This window comes from Thunnus maccoyii, chromosome 15 (assembly GCF_910596095.1).
Source record: "Thunnus maccoyii chromosome 15, fThuMac1.1, whole genome shotgun sequence".
NCBI lineage: Eukaryota > Metazoa > Chordata > Actinopteri > Scombriformes > Scombridae > Thunnus > Thunnus maccoyii.
In genome coordinates, this window is record NC_056547.1 from 11,218,374 (window position 1) to 11,238,067 (window position 19,694).

The 19,694-nt window shown below is 39.8% G+C and overlaps 1 protein-coding gene across 4 annotated transcripts in view; it reads left to right on the plus strand.

Annotated features, from left to right (window-relative positions):
• The window catches only part of samd12 (sterile alpha motif domain containing 12), a 111,704-nt gene that overhangs the window by 14,182 nt on the left and 77,828 nt on the right, over positions 1 to 19,694 (plus strand). For all 4 annotated transcript variants that reach the window (XM_042436614.1, XM_042436612.1, XM_042436616.1 and 1 more), the window contains exons 2-3: positions 4,919 to 5,127; positions 14,411 to 14,540. In XM_042436614.1, coding sequence (XP_042292548.1) covers positions 4,919 to 5,127; positions 14,411 to 14,540 — 339 coding nt within the window. The remainder of the gene's footprint in view (positions 1 to 4,918; positions 5,128 to 14,410; positions 14,541 to 19,694) is intronic.

Consider the following 19,694-nt stretch of genomic DNA (forward strand, 5'->3'; position numbering starts at 1 on the left):
ACTGATTCCTGATTCAGCTCCAAGCCACTGTTAACATATAAAGAGAGTAACAGCTGCGTGGATGACTGAAATGTCATTTTGCTGAGATCCTGCCAGTTTTGGTGCCAGACCACCTCTTCAAATTCCCAAGAGCGTCTGTTGGCACAATTGGTTTGATTCGGGAATGAATGCACCCACGTTCTTCCTGCGCTTGTGTTTGCCTATTAGCGGGTTGTGATTAGCTTCACCTTTTGCTAAACGTCCTGGAAGCAGGCAAAAGAACAAAGGACTCATAGCTGCAGTGCAGAGTTGTTACAATCTCCACAGTCATCTGGCCTGGCTTACCCTGGCCTCTTTCTCCAGGCTTTGTTTCTGGGTCATACAGTTGATTCTATTCACAAACAATTCATTCTGCTCCACTTTGAGAGTCAGCCAAAGAGAAACAGATCACTATGAGCCTGAGCGCCCACACAGAGCAAACTTCACTTTTGATTATGGACCCACTACTGGTTTCACTTTGAGCCAGCACTCGCTCTGAAACAGTCTCTGGAGCTTCTCTAGTTCTCACAGTTTGAAATATGCATTTTATTTTGCAGCTGGGTTTGAGTCATGGGGATGGTTTTGGGGAAAGACAGAGAGACACGTCAGCCCCGATAAATTTATATCATTCATTTGTCTGCCTCAATTAACTTCATCACATGCCCAGTTCAGAAATGTAACTTAAATGTAACTATTCAGCAATTCTAAAACATATCACAGCATTTTGTAAATTCATTGAAGCTATGTAATTATCTTTATTTTCTGCTGTTTAATTTTTTCTATACAACTTAATAGTAATAATAATAATAATAATAATAATAATAATAATGATAATGATAATAAACAACTTTATTTATATAGGACCTTTCAAAATGCAGTTACAAAGTGCTTTACAATAAAAACAGAACATATTTAAAACAGAGAGATTAAAAGCCACAAAAAAATCAACACATAAAACACAAAGGGAGTAAAAGGCAGTGCACACTTGTTCAGGCATGCCACTTTATTCAATTATCAGTAATTGTCAGTGCTCTTCTGCTGTTTACTTCACCTGTAGAGTATCTTCAGCAGTGATGAACTTGAACAACCTGAGAAAGAAGTCCGGACTTCAAGTCTACACAGAAATTTGAACCATGTTTTGTGTCTGAAATATTTTTCCACTGGAAAATTGACATAATGATATCAGCATGCAGACTAAAATAATGTAGACATTGTTGAGTATTGTAATAAGGCAGATTGTTAGTCTTGTTTGTTATGGTGACTCTGATGAACATTATGATCTAGACGATGTTGTAGTGTAAACTCCTTAGTCATTATTCTCTGGGTGAGGGGTGATGTAGTGCAGACATTCCTAACAACAGAGAAACATCTGAGGTTCAAATCCTGTCTGGATATCTAAATATTTATTTTTTTCTTTAGCAGCACCCATCTGGCCCAGAATCCTTGTGTAGACATAAAAGATAGAAATGATTAAACTGACTACATGCTCCTCACACACGCAGACGTACACGTTGCTCTCGGTGGCTGGTATTTCTCAAATTCGATTGGTTGGTAATGGCTTCTTGTTCAAAACCATGTACCAGTAATTAAGAGAGACAGAGTTATGTAAGACTAATCCAATTCTTTATAAATCTTCCTCTCAATAATAGCAGTGCATTTGGCTGTGCTAGGATGGCTCCGTTCTCTAACATTTCCATGTGCGCTCCATTAATTTTCTCCCCTCATTTCCCCCCTGTTTTACAGAATCTCATTGAGAGAAAAAAAAGGGAGTGGGAGAAAGGCAGACATCCTCCCTCATCTATCTCTCTTCCCTCTGGATGCTTGCACAGCGCATGTCAGGGAGGAGAGAGGGAAGAATGTAATGGTGCTATTTATAGTAACTGTTGCTGATAAAAAAAAAAATTAAAAAAAAAAGCATTTCTCTATCTCCTAGCCCCCTATTCACCCACCCCTCTTCTCTTTAAAGGATAGAGAGCAAATCAGCTGTCCTTCCTCTCTATGCTGTCTTTCTCCACTTCCCTAACCCCTCTCATCATCTTGTCATCCATCTCTCTATCCCTTTAGTCTGCTTGTACCATTGTTCAGATGCTTTTAGCGGAGGATGTATAATTCATTTCTCCTCCAGAGTGGTTGCACACCACACCGTGAGGAGAAGAGGGGAAAGAGTGAGCCAGGAGGAGAGAAGAGGGGAATAAAGAGCGAGGGGAGGCAGTGAGAGGGAGCCGTGCTTCGTGCCGTGCATCTCAAGTTGGCTTTGTTTAAAACATGGCCCACTCATGTATATTCTCTCTGTGTTTCAAACTGGGCATCTCAAGGCCTTGGCTTGTTCTTAAAAGGGATCAAAAGAGAGCATGTCTGCAGCTGTACTGTGTTTGTGATATTATTTTATAAAGAGCTGTTGTCCAGGGTGTGTCATTTCCAATGATTCTTTATACCCTTTAAAACTTGCAGAGAAAAGTACATGAGGAAGAGCATCGCTGTGTGACATTGCTTTTTTTTTATTTGGACATTTTGCTGACTTACAGTGAGTTCAGTAATAGGAGACGCGTATATTCCTTCATCTCCAGTTTGTGTCAGCCAAACGGATATCTGTGCAGGCTTTCTGACAGAATGTAAAGCAATAGTCCTGTGTCCCTAGAATAATCAATGAAAGCAAAGACAAGTGTGTTTTTTAAAGCTGGGGCTGAAACATTTTCATTGCAGTTCTGAGAGGAGGGTGTGACCGAAGTTAATAGTTCACTGAAATATATTGAGTTCCTGCTTTGTCTTCCCAGGTGTACAGCATGTCACAGGAGGAGGACAAGACCACCCACAGTACAGTAGCTTTCACACTCCTGCTGCTGTCGTATAGACTGACAGTGCAGATGTAGCTGCCGGTGTTATTGACTTGTTTCAATTCAGTCTGAACTGTGTCAGAGTTGTTGTAATTGCTCAGTGACAGTGGCCTGAAATAAGTCCTTAATTGGCTGTTTTCCTGGTTTTGCTGGCCTGCCAACTAGCAGATTGAAATGTTTGTTTGGCTGATATATGGCTGTCATCTTTTTAATCCCAGCCAAGAACCAATTTGTTCATGAGGGATATCAGGGGCATTCAAACATTTAGGCATTTAGGCATTGCTAAGATTCATTTCCTGTAATAGCATGTGTTTGTAACATCACTTTTTGTTATAGACCAGTAATGTCTGTCTTAATTCTTGTATGCACTGATGTGCTTTTCTTACAGATTTCATCTATATTCTTTTTTCAATTTCATTCTCAGGTCTCTTCTTGTAGCCCATTAAGCAAAGTAGAATGTGCAGCTTTCGAAAAATATTGCTTTGACCTTTAATCCACCGCTGCAGCAGGAGCTGAAGCAGCCTTCAGGTGTGATGAAAGGCTGTTTGGTTCCCATTCCACATAAACGAGCCGGCTGTGTTTTTCAGAACAAGTGGGCAGATTGCATGATGACAAATGGCCTATTTTTGTGACACCTCACAACTCACTGCTAGCTGTCGCCTCTGTGTTTGCATCACTGCCTGATGAGACTAAAATAGTGCCGGAGCCTAACGCTTCCTATGAAAAACAAAACTAAAAATAATCACTTCATGGAGGAAATGGAAAGGTAGTACGATACAAGTTTATAAGAAGTAATAGAAGCTTTCTACTGATATGTGACTTTTGTCCTTCATCTCTTGAAAGCTCCAGTCTACAATTTATAGCCTCTGCTGAAAAAATAATCATCCTTACCTGGATATGATTTGATTCACTTGATTTAAAACCCCTCTTCACTTTCAAGTCCACTCGCTTGATTTTGGCTGCCAATTTATGTCAGCCATAAAGCATAAAACATGAATTTTACATAGATTTATAGCTGTAAAAATGTTAATCTCTCATCAAGGTCTGCAGCTTTCAGTTCCACCGAAAAGACACTTCTCTCAGACTGAAGAGGAAAGCTGCAGCTGTAGTGCTCAGTTATCATTCTTGGGTCACGATGGCATATGGGGGAGACTTTTCTGTCCTTTTTTTTTTGTACAGGGTGGTTTGAAAACTTGAATATAAGATGAAGTAATTCTGTTTTGTGAGTTGCGAGCAAACTTCATGCAAGTCAAACATCTATGACACACACATGTATTGTATACTTTATATTTATACAAAACAAATGTGTCCCAATTCCATACTGCATGAAGCTTACAGAAATATGTGGACAGTGGTGAGACACCATATGGGATATCTCAAAATGCAAAACATAAAGTAAATATTTAGAAAACCATTTAGCTTTCTCTTAAGTCCCAGTTTATCTTTCAGCACACATGTTGTATCATTCACTGTTAATATATACAGTAAAGTGCATTTAATTCTCGTATACTAACTGCAAAAACAGTATATTATGTCAGACATAGTATTAGTATGGCTCCAGTTGCTACTCCTCTACTATGTCATATTATCTGGCGCCATCTAGTGGAATCTGTGCAGTGTAGCATTTAGTGTGGTTCAACATGCTCACAGAAGGAAATGTCATCAGTAGACCAAAGATTGACAGCAAGAAATTATAGAACAGTTGGAAAGCAGCTTAAAAAATATATGCTTTTAAAATCTATACGATTAAGTGAATTTTATAGCACTATTATGGAAGCCAAAAGTACTGAAAAGCAGTCATATTTAAGAGTTTCTACAGTAAAGTACAGCTTTAATACACTTACCATGCAGTTTTAGTAGACTCCTTCTAGATACATAAAATGTACTCTTACTACAAAGAGCTAGCTTAGTATAGTATATAATACTTTCAGAAAATATACTTGTGTGCTCCTTGTGTCACCCACCTCTTCCAGAGCATCCTTTTCTCTGTCTTCCCCTGTCTTCTAGTCCTGTTTCTTCTCTATCTCTGATCCAGTCATTTATTTTTGCCCTCTCACCCACCACAGCTGTTCACTGCAACCTGAGCCAGAATGGCATTGACCACCAGATGTGCCCAGAGGACATGACATCACAGCTGGAGGAAGAGGAGGAGTCCGTGGATGCCGGGGCTGTGCTGCTGGACGACGACAGCCCGAGCTACCAGGACATCAGCCCCCCCATGTACCAGCGCCGTTCGCCGCCGCACCGCTCCGTCTCTGAGTCTGAGCTGACACGGGTAAGAGTTGGTCCAACAGCACCCTACATAGCTTCAGTGTTAGTTTAACCCTAATAGAATGAAAATCAACTCATCATAAATACTTCAACGGCTTTCGCTTTCCAGTGTAGACTAATCAACTCCAAATAACTGTCAATAAAGAATCACCTCTTCTGAACAATGACACTGGAGAAGTTGCTGTCCATTTATCTCAGTGCCCCTCTGCCACGGTGGCTTTTGTAAGTCTACCACTCGGCGTTTGTTCATTTAAAAATAGAGAATAGGACAGTAAATGACTCTACTAGTGCTTTAATGTTACACTGGTTGGTGTCCTTCAAGTTAGACAAGTGGGTTTGTAAATGTAATAGTCACTTGCTGATGGTGCATTGTCACTCTACTAGTCATTTTCTTCAGTGTGTTACAAGATGGTAAAAACTGTACAGAATGTCTTTAGTTAAAATGAGGAATTTCTTTACCACCTTCTTTACTACTATGCACCTGCAAATCCAAAGATTTTGAGATGGGATGTATTTATTGTTACTTTAAGTTTCAATCAATTACAGATAAGATAAACTTTAAATAAGCAGATCATTTTAAATCTGTTCTGAAAGAATTTCATGAGATTCACACACATTTGTATCTGTAGCCTTTATTTTATACATTAATTGTTTTTTGACCACTTGGGGGCAGCAGAACAAGCTGTAAACACAGCATTGACATACAGTATTATCACCTTATGAAGTTATTATGGCGCATGTGTCAGCCAACAGTTGCCTATTTACACATCCAGTGGGCACGGAGCGGTATTCATTTGGAGTCATGTTTTCGTCCACCCAAAATGTAAGCCCAATATTCACTCTGCTTTTTTCTCACTTTTGATCTTTATCAATTCCTGAAGGAAATATAGCTTTTGAGCAGCACCACAATGCCTAAGTAGAGCCTCACAGCTGCCAGCATGGCTGTAGGCTATAATTTTGTCTCCACATCAGTCTCACTCAAACAAGAAATTCATATTGAGGGCCACTTTTGCACAGCCTTGAAACAGCCTATCATTTGTATCTATAGCCTTGATTTTTAAAGCGACATTCATTGATTTTTTTTTTTTTTAAGACTTGGGGTAAAAAATATATATATGGTAAACATTATACCTGCTAAAAATCAGTATTTTAGCATTTTGTACAGCCTTACAGGCTATAGTTTTCTTTTCCACATCAGTCTCAAAAGAATTTCATATTTAGAGCCACTTTTTCACCACTATAAAACAGCCTATCAGTTGTATCTATAGCCTTGATCTTAGAGCGACATTCATTAATTTTTTTTTTTTTTTACCACTTGGGGCAGCATAACAAGCTGTAAACACAGCATTGACATTCAGTATTATCACCTGATAAAGTTACTATGGTGAAGTGGTAGCAAACAATTGCTTATTTACACATCCAGTTCAATAGTCACTCTGCTTTTTGCTCACTTTTTTTTGTCTCATGAAGGAAAAGTAGCTTTTTAGTAGCTAAATGTTCCACTATTTTCACCAGCTAGTTGCTAATATTTCTACCATTATGCACACAGTGGGTTCATCACTTGATTTGAGTGATAAATCTGAACCAAAATAGTAAGGTTGTGAGTTATAAAACCAAAACAGTGAGCTGTCTTTTATGTGTCAAGTACTTTGGTTTTTGACCAAACACTCGCAAAACTAATGACATGTCCATCAGCCTTAGTTGTACTTTGTTTAGTGCTAGTTAGTAAATGTTAGCATGCTAACACGCTAAAACTAAGATGGTAAACAACCTGCTAAACATCACCAAGTTAGTGTTTAACATTAGCTCAACCTCAGGCACCAAATACAGACTCACAGAGCTGCTAGCATGGCTTTACAGTCTTGTTTCCACATTAGTCTCCCTCAAACAAGAAATTCATATTTAGGTCCTGCTTGCACTGTGGTGGTTTCATTTCTTTTATAGCCTACCAGCCTTACTTATTGCTAAATCGATTGTATTTGTGGTCAAATAACAAAAACATGCTTGTACTGTAATTTGACTGCATGCCACACACTATACTGATCAACCACCCACTCGACTAAAATAATCCCCTATGTTCCACACATGTACCTCTTAAATACAAACAGAGAAATTAACAGGGAATAAACAAGAAACGACAAGCTGTTGTTTCAGGCTGCGTTTCAACTCTCCCTCCGTGTTTCTGATAATAGATCAAAGGACCCATCATCAGCAAAGCAGAATAAATTCCTCACTTCATCTCCAGAAATAGACCTGTGGTTGGGACAGTGGGAGGAGACAAGAGAGTGATCACTCCTGACGCAAACACACTCTCATATTCTCTTTTCTCTGTGTGAAATCTGTGGTAATCAGCTGTCAATCAAAGCAAGTGGAAGTATTTTGAGTCAGACACGGTCCTCTGTGTAAACCCTGGATGAGCCTTTGAAATATCAGACAGACATCCAGGCCTGGGTTCATATAGTGCAAATACACACACAAACACACACACACACATGTTTACTTAAGTCACTTTTGGGGTATTTACATAGACTTATATTAATTTCCTGGAGACTTACCCTAACTCTAACCCTAACCACTACATGCCTAAACCTAACCCTAACCTTAACCACTGACCCAAAAATCAGCTTTTTTACCAACTGGGGACACAGCTTTTGTCCCCAGTTGCACAAACCATCCCCAATCAACTGGTCTTAAGTCTGGTGTGTGTAGGTCATACCCACACAAATACATACAGCATATAAAGTGGAGATGCTCTTTTCTTTCTGGATTGTTCTACAACTGTGTATATCTAAGTTAATATGTGGTGATTCTGTGGGGGGGAAAAAACACAGTATCTGTAACTTGCCGTGTGGTTTGTGTTGGTATCATTATGTAACTTAATATCACGGTGTTATTCCATTTGAAGCCTGAATTGAATTAGAGACCTGGAGGAAGTACAATATTAGCTGAAATAATTTAACTCTCTGAGCTTATAGTCTCACTGTTGTGTCTCTGAATTGCAGTTAAGAATGACTTTTTCTCTTTTGGGGGAAATTCAATAGATTAAGTGCATAAAGACTGTAATTACATAGAATGGCAATCAATTCTATCATGCAATACAGCCACGGGGCCAAGTAATATTAAGTAATATTTAAAAGGTTTGAGCTTAGCCTAATTAAGAACTAAATGGAAGGTTTGCCTCATAGGACATATTCACTCACTGTTAATCATTAAACCTTGTTTTTACTTCTCTGATCTAAATTGTGGCGTAGTATCTGGAAATGTGTACATGTTAAAGGGTTCAAAGACTTAAATTAAAAGAGACAAGAATAGATTTTTTTACCTTGCACATCGAGGTACACGTCAAATAATACGTCACTGGTATATTTGTGGCCAACTTTTGTAAATGTTTCTTTTTATACTACCGCCAGTATAACACCTGAGTTGGACATGTTTTCCTGCAAAACAGCAGAAATAAAATTGGCAAAATTCTGATTTAAATCAGGGACTTTCTGGTCAAACAGTATGTTAACACAATTTTGAGTTTGAACAGACCTGTGATACTCAGTGCTACAGATGAATTTTGGCCAAGGCCAAAAAAGTATTAAGGTTTGATACCCAGCACTATAATGTTTCCTCAGTGTGTTGGTGGGAAAGTTTTACAGGATTGATGACTTAAATGAAGATACTCTTGTTACTATGTCAAAAATATGCAAAGGACTGTTTTGTCGTAGGGAAATCATACATTACAGCTCATTCATCTAGCTTTCATAAAGACTATAAGCACCTAGTTTAATGATCCCTCAATTAGCACTGAATAAATGTGAGGACTTAATAAATCCAGACCTTAGTGTCTACCTGTGGGAAGATATATTGTAGGTCATCTCAGTTCATAACATCAGCAGTGTTAGTTTTTAAATATTAGATTAAAGCTCAATCCTGCGCCAAGGCTTAGCCATAGATTAAACATGAGGCATAAAACAGCCATTTAGACTCAGTGGATGGCTTTAACATCCATAGTAAATCAGCTCATCTCAGTCATAATCAATATCAAGCCCAAGGTGAATCTTCTTGTTTGGTGTTAACACACTCTGGTATGCTTTATGGACCCTGGCAAATCCCAAGGTCAGGGACTGTGAAGGGGTCTGACTCTTGTGTACTTTCTTTGATGTGCTTGAGTAAAGTTGGCACTGCCTGTAAATCCAATTTCAAACAGAGGCTCCTTATGAAGGCTTATTAATTTATCCAGCATAGCGTGTTATTCTCTGTCAGCCATCCACAGCTCTCTGGACTCCACTCTACCCTGTCCATGCATGCACACACACACACTCACACACACACACACACACACACACACATAGACATATCTCGGTTTCATCCCCATTCCTGTATGTAACAGATTAATTAATACAGGGAATTTCATCTCTTGCCAGCTCTGGCTGAGAGAAATAGAGCGAGGCAGAAAGAAAGAAGGAGGGAAACGTGAGAGAGAGCATGCCAGAGCTGTTAATTAGCTGTGCAGTGGCGATAGGGCAGACGACAGCGCTCTGTGTCTCAAACAGCCATTCACTCAGTCAACATGGCACTAATGGCAGTGGCCCTCCTCCTCTCAGGTCTTTTATGTCCAGTCACACTCAAAAGGCAGGTGCAGTGTTCAGCTGTGACACTAGAGGGTAGTATGTAACAGTGAATCTTACTGGTGTACTATAAAGGAAAGCAAAGGGGGACAGTCTAATGCAACCTTGCAGTTTCCCTGGTACTTTTAAAAATAAACAAAATAAATGGAAAAAAGTAGCTTTCTGTGCAATATGTGTATTCAGATTTACATACTGACAGCTCGGAACTTCATTTACTAAGGCTGCAATGATTAGTCGACTAATCGATTAGTCGATCGACAGAACGTTAATCACCAACTGTTTTGATAATCGAGTCATTGTTTTATTTTCTAAAAGCAAAAATACCACATATTTTGCAGGTTTGGTAGTTAATTGAATATCTTTGGGTTTTGGACAAAAAAAAGACATCTGAAGACGTCACCTTGGATTGTGGGAACCTTAACCCACATTTACATATTTTGCCTATATTTGACATTTTATAGACAAAACAATTAATCGATAAATCTAGAAAATAGTTGGCAGATTAATCAATAAGGAAAATAATAGTTCGTTTCAGCCCTAAAATGTATAAATCATGCACAGTGCAAGATATATGCGATTTATTATACATTACTCTGTGACCCCCAGCTATCTGGATCTGGATCCCAGTGACATGTTTAATGGTTAAAGTTTGAGAGCTAAAATGCAGTGAGTGCCTGACATTACGTGTGTATGTTTATATTTCCTCCTTTTATTTCTAGCAGAATTCTCACTCTCCTACATCCCCACTTTCACTCTGCTTTGATACGATCTTTCGCAGCAGTTTGCTATTTTGGAAACTGTCTACCCTGAGCTGAAGTATTGCTGCTCCTGTGAAATTATACTTCACTCCAACAGGGAAATTGTGCACAATATTGTTCAAAAGAGCAACTAATTAAAGTTCCTTTTATTGCTTTTAATAAATTGTATTGGTTTTTTCCTAATATTTCCTAACAAAATTAATTGAAAACATAAAGTAAATGTCCATGACTATGTACATGACACCACTGCCAAATTTGCTCTTTCAGCCACATGGTCTTTGTCTCTGGTATGCTGCTCAGTGCGTTCAATTCCCAGCTCTTCTTTTATTCCAATACCGTCTCCACAAAGGAGGGCATGTGATTGCCTCTTGATTAATTTAGCTGAGTACATTCATACTGGATCTTTAAATGCTTATCAGTGTTAGAGCGATTACATGGTCCATTATGTATGTAATAGTTTTCAACTGTGGTTGTTATGTGTGGATGTTTATTCCAGGCTCCAGTTCATGTTAGGGCTGTGCGTTTTCCCAAGGCTTCATTCCTCGTCTTTAATTTTTGAGGTTGTCCGTGCTCTGTTGCTAAGGTAACGTGAAGAATACTGGGAGCTGCACTGGGCTTTCAGTTATCAATTAAAGCCAAGGACAGCGCGACACTGAACGCATGTTGGCACACATGGCAAATTTGATGTTTTGTGTGTATGACTGTGCTGAATGTGTGTATACATCGCATTCATGTATTTTTCACAGTGTGGGCGTGTTTGTGTGCCTGTGCTATACTGCACATGTGGGTATATGTATAGCTGTATGTGCCTCCAATCCTGCATGTATTTGTATGTGTGCATGCCTGTTCCCAGATGTATTCCACTTAGAAATAAAGCAGCCTTCCTCTCTCACCCCTGTGCTGTCACTCAAATCTCTAATTGGCCCAGAGTCTCTTGAACACAGCTCTTTGAGCATGATTGTACTCCTGTTTTCTTCTCTCTGCTGTTTCCTCCCCGCCCTTTGGCTCTGCTGTCTGGCTGGCAGGCAGAAAGGCACCAGCTCACCTATTGTACCGGCCCCAGGAACACAGCTATGGGCTAAATCAGTACAGAATGTAAAACACAGATGGCCATTGACTCACAAATGGGTTCATGGAAAATGAGAGAGTCTCCTGTGTCAAACTCTGCTGAGTCCACTGTGGAGCTCTAGCTTTTTCGACTCTCCCTCTTTATTCCTGCACCTCATCTGTCAGTCCAGCCATCCTCCATACTCCCAGCTTCCTCTGTTTTTTTTTCTCCTGCTAGTTATACTCTCCCAAACTATTCTTATTCACATGCTTTCAACACTCCCTTTTGCTTTCACTCTGTCCCTCACTCTTTCTCCATCTTGGCCTCCCTCTCTCTTTTTTGTCGCCTCAGGCTCCTAGTCGGGGTTAATTAGCATTGAGTTGAGCAGTGTTTAATGGTTAATGTGGTTTCTTCCTCCAATACCACTCCATCTCTCCCTCCCCTCCTCCCTGCAGATTCAGCATCCACGCCGCTGCCAAGCAATCGCATTAAGAGCGGTGGTCTCGCCTACCTGCCTACCTGCTAGGTTTGGCTGTCTGTCACTTCGCCTACCTGCAGGGGATACAGACCATATGCCAAAAACAGCATGTACATCTCCCCCCAATTCCTCTTTCTCTCTAGGATGCTAGATATAGAATGAGTGGGAAGGAGCAGTGGAGAGGCATAAAGGAAAGAGCAAGGTAGTACCATATAATAAGAAACAGGTGAGAGAGAGCGAGATGGGAAATATGAGAGCTACAATATGTGAGGAGAGGAAGTGAGAAAGACAATGTGACAGATCTGACAGGGACTGAGCCGGATTGAATACGGAGGAGAGATGAGAGATGAGGGGGAAGGAGAAGGCAAAGGAAAGCAGAGGAAATGCTGCCAGTACCTGTTATTCTGCTTTCTCTGGGTGGGGAAGAGAAGGGTTTCCATTGCTATGCCACACCACACGGCAGCCAGAGAGCAGGCTGAAGTGGAAGGGAGTGGATGTGAAATTTTAATCACCTCTCTCTGTTTGTAATTTTAGTAGCCCCTCAATCAAAATCAAAAGCGTTGCCAGCACTTTCAAGAGCGATCCTCTGGCAGGCTACTGCGCTGCCTGTTATTGAAGTATTTAAACTAGAATGGTATCTTTTAACTAGAGTACAGTGCAATACAGAGTATGTGTATGTGTGTTGCGTGGTATGATCTATTACATGCATTCTAATGTAACCTAAGTCTGCAGTTGGATTAAAGCTTCACTCTCTGTTCTTTGGTTACAAATAAGCGGCAACTACCACAGCTTGAGGTTGAAGCCAATGTGGAAATATCTTAAAGTGCAATGCAACCGACGGCCACTAGATGCTCCAACTGACTCCCATTCAAAAAGCGTCAACTTCTCTCTAGAAATCTTTTTTTTTTCTTTAACGCGTCATTATTGTCTCAATCGCTAAATTAAGGCCTTCTAATAAGTGTGCTGGTGGTTATTTTGGAAATTATTGTTAATAAGATTTGAAGGCTTATATTAGGCTTTGATGTCTGCTGTGTGGATGTTGATTGACAGTTGGCTCACCTGCTGCTCTTCCCAGCTCCAGGACTCGCATTGTGTCGGACCACTGTTGCAATATTTTAGTAAATTTAATGTTACTTGGCTATGATACCTGCCCTGTTAGCACAATTTTGCTAAAGTAGCTAATGTAAGCCCAAGTGTGCACAATTTGGCGTTCTCAGTAAGATGGTGGTGCGTGTTTCTGAAACATGAAAGGCAACAGCATCTCTGGGCTTCAAACCGGCTCCAATGCAAACCAGTGGGTGACATCACACCTTGCTTCATCCATCTTTATATACATTCTATGGTTACAGCTACACTACTGGAGTTTTTTACCACATGTGTTTTTACCACTACTGTAGAGCAATACTTTGATTAGCCTGTATTGTTTGTATTTCATCCTCTGTTATAATGATATACTTTTCTGCCAACTGCTGAGGGCAGTAAGGCATACTGACAGACATTTGATGGTGTTTTTAGCCACACTGGTGGTCTGACTCTATGGTCTATGGGTTGGTTGGTCCACTACTTTGGTCCAGAACTAAATATCTCAACATAAAATGGATTTATTGATTGCCACTGACATTTTGTACAAACATTAATGGTTCCCAGACGATAAAACCCAATGATTTTGGTAATTGCCTGACTTTTCTTCTAGCGCCACCATGAAGTGACATTTGTGATTTTGGAGAGATTGCCGTGAAATTTGGTACAAATGTTTATGCCCCCTTTTGAGATGAATTGCAATAATGTTGGTGTTCCATTAACTTTCCATCTAGCACCATCATCATTGGAAAATCTTCATCCAATTACCTTGGTTATTCCACATCTGGAAATAGTCTTTTGTGATTTGTTTACAATGAAAATTTCCCAGGGGACTTTTAGATTTTATGAATGTCTTATTATTGACTTTTCCAGTATTGTGTGTCGTCTTATTACTTTAAAAGATTAATACGTTATTGATCCTTGAGGGAAAATGTTACACAGCAACCAGTTAATATTCTATGACAAAATCAGTGAGGTGGAAGGCCAAACCATATAAAGGACTCACATGATGGCACCATGGCCAATCGGTGGAAAGCAATAACAGTATTTCATTAGATAGTTATTGCAGTCCTTAAATCATATGCCCCAACCAAAATGTAGTGGTATTCCACTCACAATGCACCAGTGTTTTATTTATATATGTACTGTGCATCAAGGTGGAGCAACAGTGTAATAAACCCATAAAAAATGGGACTTATCTTGTACAACCGCTTCAGTAGATGTCAAAGTTCGTTGATTATAAAATGAAAATACAACCTGTATAACAAAAATTTTAAAAAGTGATATTTTATTTGTCTCTGAAACAGCCAGGATATGTGAAGCTGTCCAAGCCAGTGGCCCTGTGGACCCAACAGGATGTGTGCAAATGGCTGAAGAAACACTGTCCCAATCAGCACCAGATCTACAGCGATTCCTTCAAACAGCACGACATCACAGGTACGATTTGACACCCGCACTGGCCTGTACAGTGGCTGTCATTGAAGATGGTCATCATGTATTCTTCAATCAAACTGTCTGTTTTTTTTTTTCTTTTACTTTTGTCTATTTTTTTTTAGCGTGAAGGTGAATATCACACTATCAGCAAGTTTGTCATGTCAGTTTTGTGCACAAACATAATCATCATATCAACATGGCAACACATTTGAAGCTGACACATTACATAAAATTGCACCACATTAAGTGCACTGTTCTTTTGTCATTTCTCATCTTGATGAAGCCAGATCTCATTCATAACATCCCAGGTGCGCTCCGCACCCATTGCCGCCTGCGGCCTTGCCACCCGGCCCACCCGTCTGTCCCTTCCCACTTTCAGCATTTCCACTGACAACAGTTTCCACGTCAATCATTTCCCTAACGAGGCTCCTCAAGGTCACCCCAGCGCTAATGACACTCCGGTCCGCATAGCAACAGACGACCGTTAATTGCCATGCACTCTACCTCTCAGAGCACGACTGATCACATTAATATGTTTATTTGTTGCCATTGAGGACCTCCTCGACTCAGTGACTGGCTGGCAGGATAAATCGCTTCGTGGTCATGATGAGTGGCATAATGACTCACGCTCCTGTTTTACCCTTTGATGCATTTTGACTGTTATATGTTTGCGTAGAGGGTATAGAGATTTAGCATCCTCTGTTAAATGGTCTGGAAATCTGAATCTTGCTGTTTTTCACTTCAAGTTGCACATATATCTCATGGGGAACGTAGAGATCTGGAGGAAACCCACAGTTCATTGCATGCTTGCTGAACCGCTGCTACATTTTGGATCCATCTCCAAGTAGAGAATTTTATTTTGTTTTCCTTTCATTCAAGGGACAAGCACTGATGTTGTGCCAAATCACTTGTGAAAAACAAGTTGTTTGTTTTTAGAGTTTATTAATTTGGTTCTTATGTTCGTATTAATATTATTGGCAGCACTAATTCAGATTAAATACAGGACACATGCACAAAAAGGACTTATACAGAAGCTACCACTGAAAACACTCCTCTTATCACATCCATGCAGTGTTTGTTATTACATAAAAACGAAATTATGTCAACCGCACTCATCTAGTCATTCACTTGGTAAAAATTTCTCACGAGGTCCATATATAATTAAGGAAAATTAATCTAACTTTAAGATTAAACACCTCAGTGTTACCTGACAAGCCCAGTGCATTCAGTTTAAGCCTGTAAATAAATTATACTTTCTCTTATTAGTCTTTCAGTGATTAAAACATTGGAAATTAGCTTCCTAATGATGCATTAACTTAATGACCTGTGTTTGTTATTAAGGTGTAATGATTTTTACAGGATCATACAAGTTAGGAAAGGGTTAACTGAATATGCATGCACACTCATGCACATACAGTACACAGACACACGTTCTCCTACTGGTACAATTAGGAGATAATGACATGCGCAAAACCTGCAAGTAATTCAGTTTGTCTTCACATCGAGCATTAATTAACAGAACCCAATTAAAACAGGCCAAGCCACACCAATTGGGCTCACAAGGCAATTTGCATCCCAATCAATCTTTGAAATATTATGAAGATATTTTTCTGTTCCTGTACTCTGTTAGAACAAACAAGAGGGAAACAAATGATGAATGGAATATTGTTGTGGAAAACAATCATGCGTAGACAAACAAACAGTGAGTATGAATACATTTATAAGTGCATGCAGGCGTGCATCTGAGAATATCTATTTGCACAGTGTGCTTGTCATACGCTAGCTGTGACCCTTGAAAATTGGGAATGTGTGTGTGTGTGTGTGTGTTCATGTGTGTCTGCGTCTACATGAATAAGCCTAATTTTTGGTTCGCAGAGCATTGGATTCTCCAGACCGTGGCATTTTTTTTCTGTGTTTTCTGTCCAATCCATCCATAACAGAATACTCAAACCTCTTTTCGGCTGCCAGCAGTACTCAATCTCACTTGTCTTGGCAATGTAGTCATCCCTTCATAAAGTAGCAAATCAATAAACCGTCTCTATTCCAGATCATAATTCAAACAGGCATTTGTGTCCTCCCTCCTTTGACATAAAACAGCAGAGAGGGAAATGCATTTTACTGTGTATCAGGGCTGGTGCAACATTTTAACGTTGAATGACTTCAGTATGCAGCAGCTGCCTCCCTGCTAGGCTCCTGTAACCTCCGCCAAAGAAATCAATGTTTCCCATCCTCCCTCCAGCCTATACTGCCAAGAAACTCTTTGCCTCCCTCAATCTTCACCTCCCACCCTCAACAGAGGCAGCCCTCGAATTTGACTTTAACACCCAGCTGTCATTAAAAATGCATTAAAGCATATTAAGGCATAATTAGATATTAGTCCCTAATCCGTTGTAATTACAAGGACAAAATTCTTTATGTGAGAGAATAGCTTGGCACGATAGATGAGTTAAACACACAATTTCCGATACCTCAGATGTAATCAGCGCAAAAGGTGTGGTGACATGGGTAATCAAAAGAAAGAGGGTGGAAGAGGAAATAAAGGGTGAGTCACTATTAAGTTATATTTTCTGTCAGAGAAGACCATTACATCACAATGTGGAAATTCAGAGGCTCTCTAGAGGCATACAAAGATGAGAATTAGATGCAGCTGTAGGGGCTGGCAGACTAGGTAGCCAGTCATCCCGGCAGCCAGTCGGCTAATTTGGAAACACTGTAGGTTTGATAAAAAACAGAGACAGCAGTGAAGTGTGAATTGGGACCTGAGCATGCAGAGATTACTGCTCCTACCATCCATCGGTTCGGCTGTTTTTCCTCACACAGGAATACGAGGATAAATGAATAACCAGCCTCCTAACATCCATTGATGTATGGTGTCATAAGGCGCTATTGTGAATAATTAATAGTCTGTAATATTAGTGGTTTAATGAAGGGTGGCCTGTATCCAGCAGCTCACACTATACGACTTCAGTTCTTTTAAAGGTCTGTGTTCAACCCCCTACGGTTGCTGGATCCATCATCTTTCCACTTTGAAAATAACAGCAGCCTGTGTCGCTTTGGCCGTGATCTCCTCATCCACTGGAAGGTCTCACACTGGGTACAAAATGTATATTTGATGAGCCACAGAAGAGGATGAAAGGTGACAAAGGCTATTTTAAACCAGACACCCAGGAACAGGCCTAAACAGCACTTGAGTGATGAGACAATGAATTCTACAGGCACCACAGACGGCTGTCATAAAAATGCTGCTGTGAAATAGAGGAACAGGCATACAATAAACGAGTCAAAGGGTCTAACATGGCTGCGTATCAACTCACAAGCAACAAAACAGCTCCACTGGTGGCCATTGTTTTGTGTTATTTCCAAAAGGGAAATTTGAACAGATCGCTGTTGATGAGCTGTCTGGGGGGCTATATGATCCACAGACAGAAGGAATCATGGTTAATGATGCTATTGGCAAGGTGATTATATAGCAATGTGTAATATAAAATTAATTACTTTTCTATCAAATACATGTCATCAAAATGTCACCCTTGCGTTGCCATATGGAGAATTTGGACATTAATCTTCAGAGATCGTGAGTGAAATGCAGTAGAGCAGTTACATAAAGAAATGTAGTTCAGCCTGTAGAATTAGATGCCGCACAGGACACAATTACTTCAGGGGTTCTTGTTGCAACAGATCATTTTAACACAGTGTGTAAGCTAATGAGTCCTTTTTAGAGAGCAGCTCATGTGCTTTCACTGTTTGTTGCAGTTTTTAACACAAAAATGATTTGAAAGACAAACAACAAAAATAGAATACAGCAGTGGGCTATGATTATTGACAGAAAACATAAAATAAAACCAGATAAATACATGTTTAACAATCATAAACCCACAGAAACAAAATGAGAACATGCAATATATAATTGTAAAGGACACTTACATTCCAAAAAGTTTCACCAAACCCACATGGAACTTCCCGTAGATTGCACAACTCAACACACTGACCTTCAGAGTTAAAATGAATGTAAAACCCTCTATAAAACCCACTTCTCTAGTAACAAAGTACAATAGCACAGTGTGGCTCTATGCACGCCAACTTTACCTTGCCATGCCATTGAGAACACAGTGGTTGACAGCTGGCGCCAAAATTCCAGGACATGAATTCCAGTAGTGCTTAAATCAAACCGTCCTGTCAAAATATCAACAGATAACATTGTTTAAGTATTTGTACAGGGATATTTTACAAGCTATGTGTGTATTTACCTTCTACTTTATAGGGATGGGCATTTCAAGCAAAAATATTATTTGATATTCACTGGGAACTATTCAACCTTTCTTTGAAGATTCCCCCAACCCCACCCCACCCTCCAACACACACACACGCACACACAAAGCAAAAGATGTCATGTCATTTAGTGAGGCAATGCTTGTCCAAATGAGCTACAACCCACAACAGACTCTAATTAAACTGTTAAACTCAAAAACCTTATAAAACACAGGGTAAATTGAACTGCACCACCTCCTTCCCCATAAAACGAACAGACAGAAATGGATCATTTCTCTTCCACAGGACAGTTTACTGGGAATCAGCCTGTCATACTACAACTCAGTATATTTAAGGCAACATGGTCCTGACTCTTCAGGCCTAACAAAAGCTAATAAAATCCCATATGCCAGCAGCACAACCAGATAAAGGGAAATGACTTATTTGTATATTTTTCATATACTGTAGTGGTGTGTCAGTGCTAATACAGCTCAAAAGGTGCTTGTGTGAGTTTAGCATGTCAGTCAGTATCACAACAAACTGTTAAATACATCAGGGGAAAATGTGGGCTGACCTCAACTACGCCATAATGATACTGATAATGATTTTGAACATGTCTAAATTCTGAACATACCTGAGTGACCACAATGCTGACATGAACGTTCATTTTTAACATGTCCGTCTTCATATATAGGCTAATCTGAGCGACTGTTCAGGCTTATAGCCTATTCCATATTTTTAATTAGAAAAATTAGCATGTCCACATGGTCAGGATGAAGACGGGAGTGCAGTCTGTTTACAGTAACTCCTGCTGTATAAAACGTCCTCTCTGATGGCACGGATGTTGCGGGCACACACAAGTATGCCCTTACTAATTTTGCCAGTCAGGGATATTTGTTTTTGTTGGTT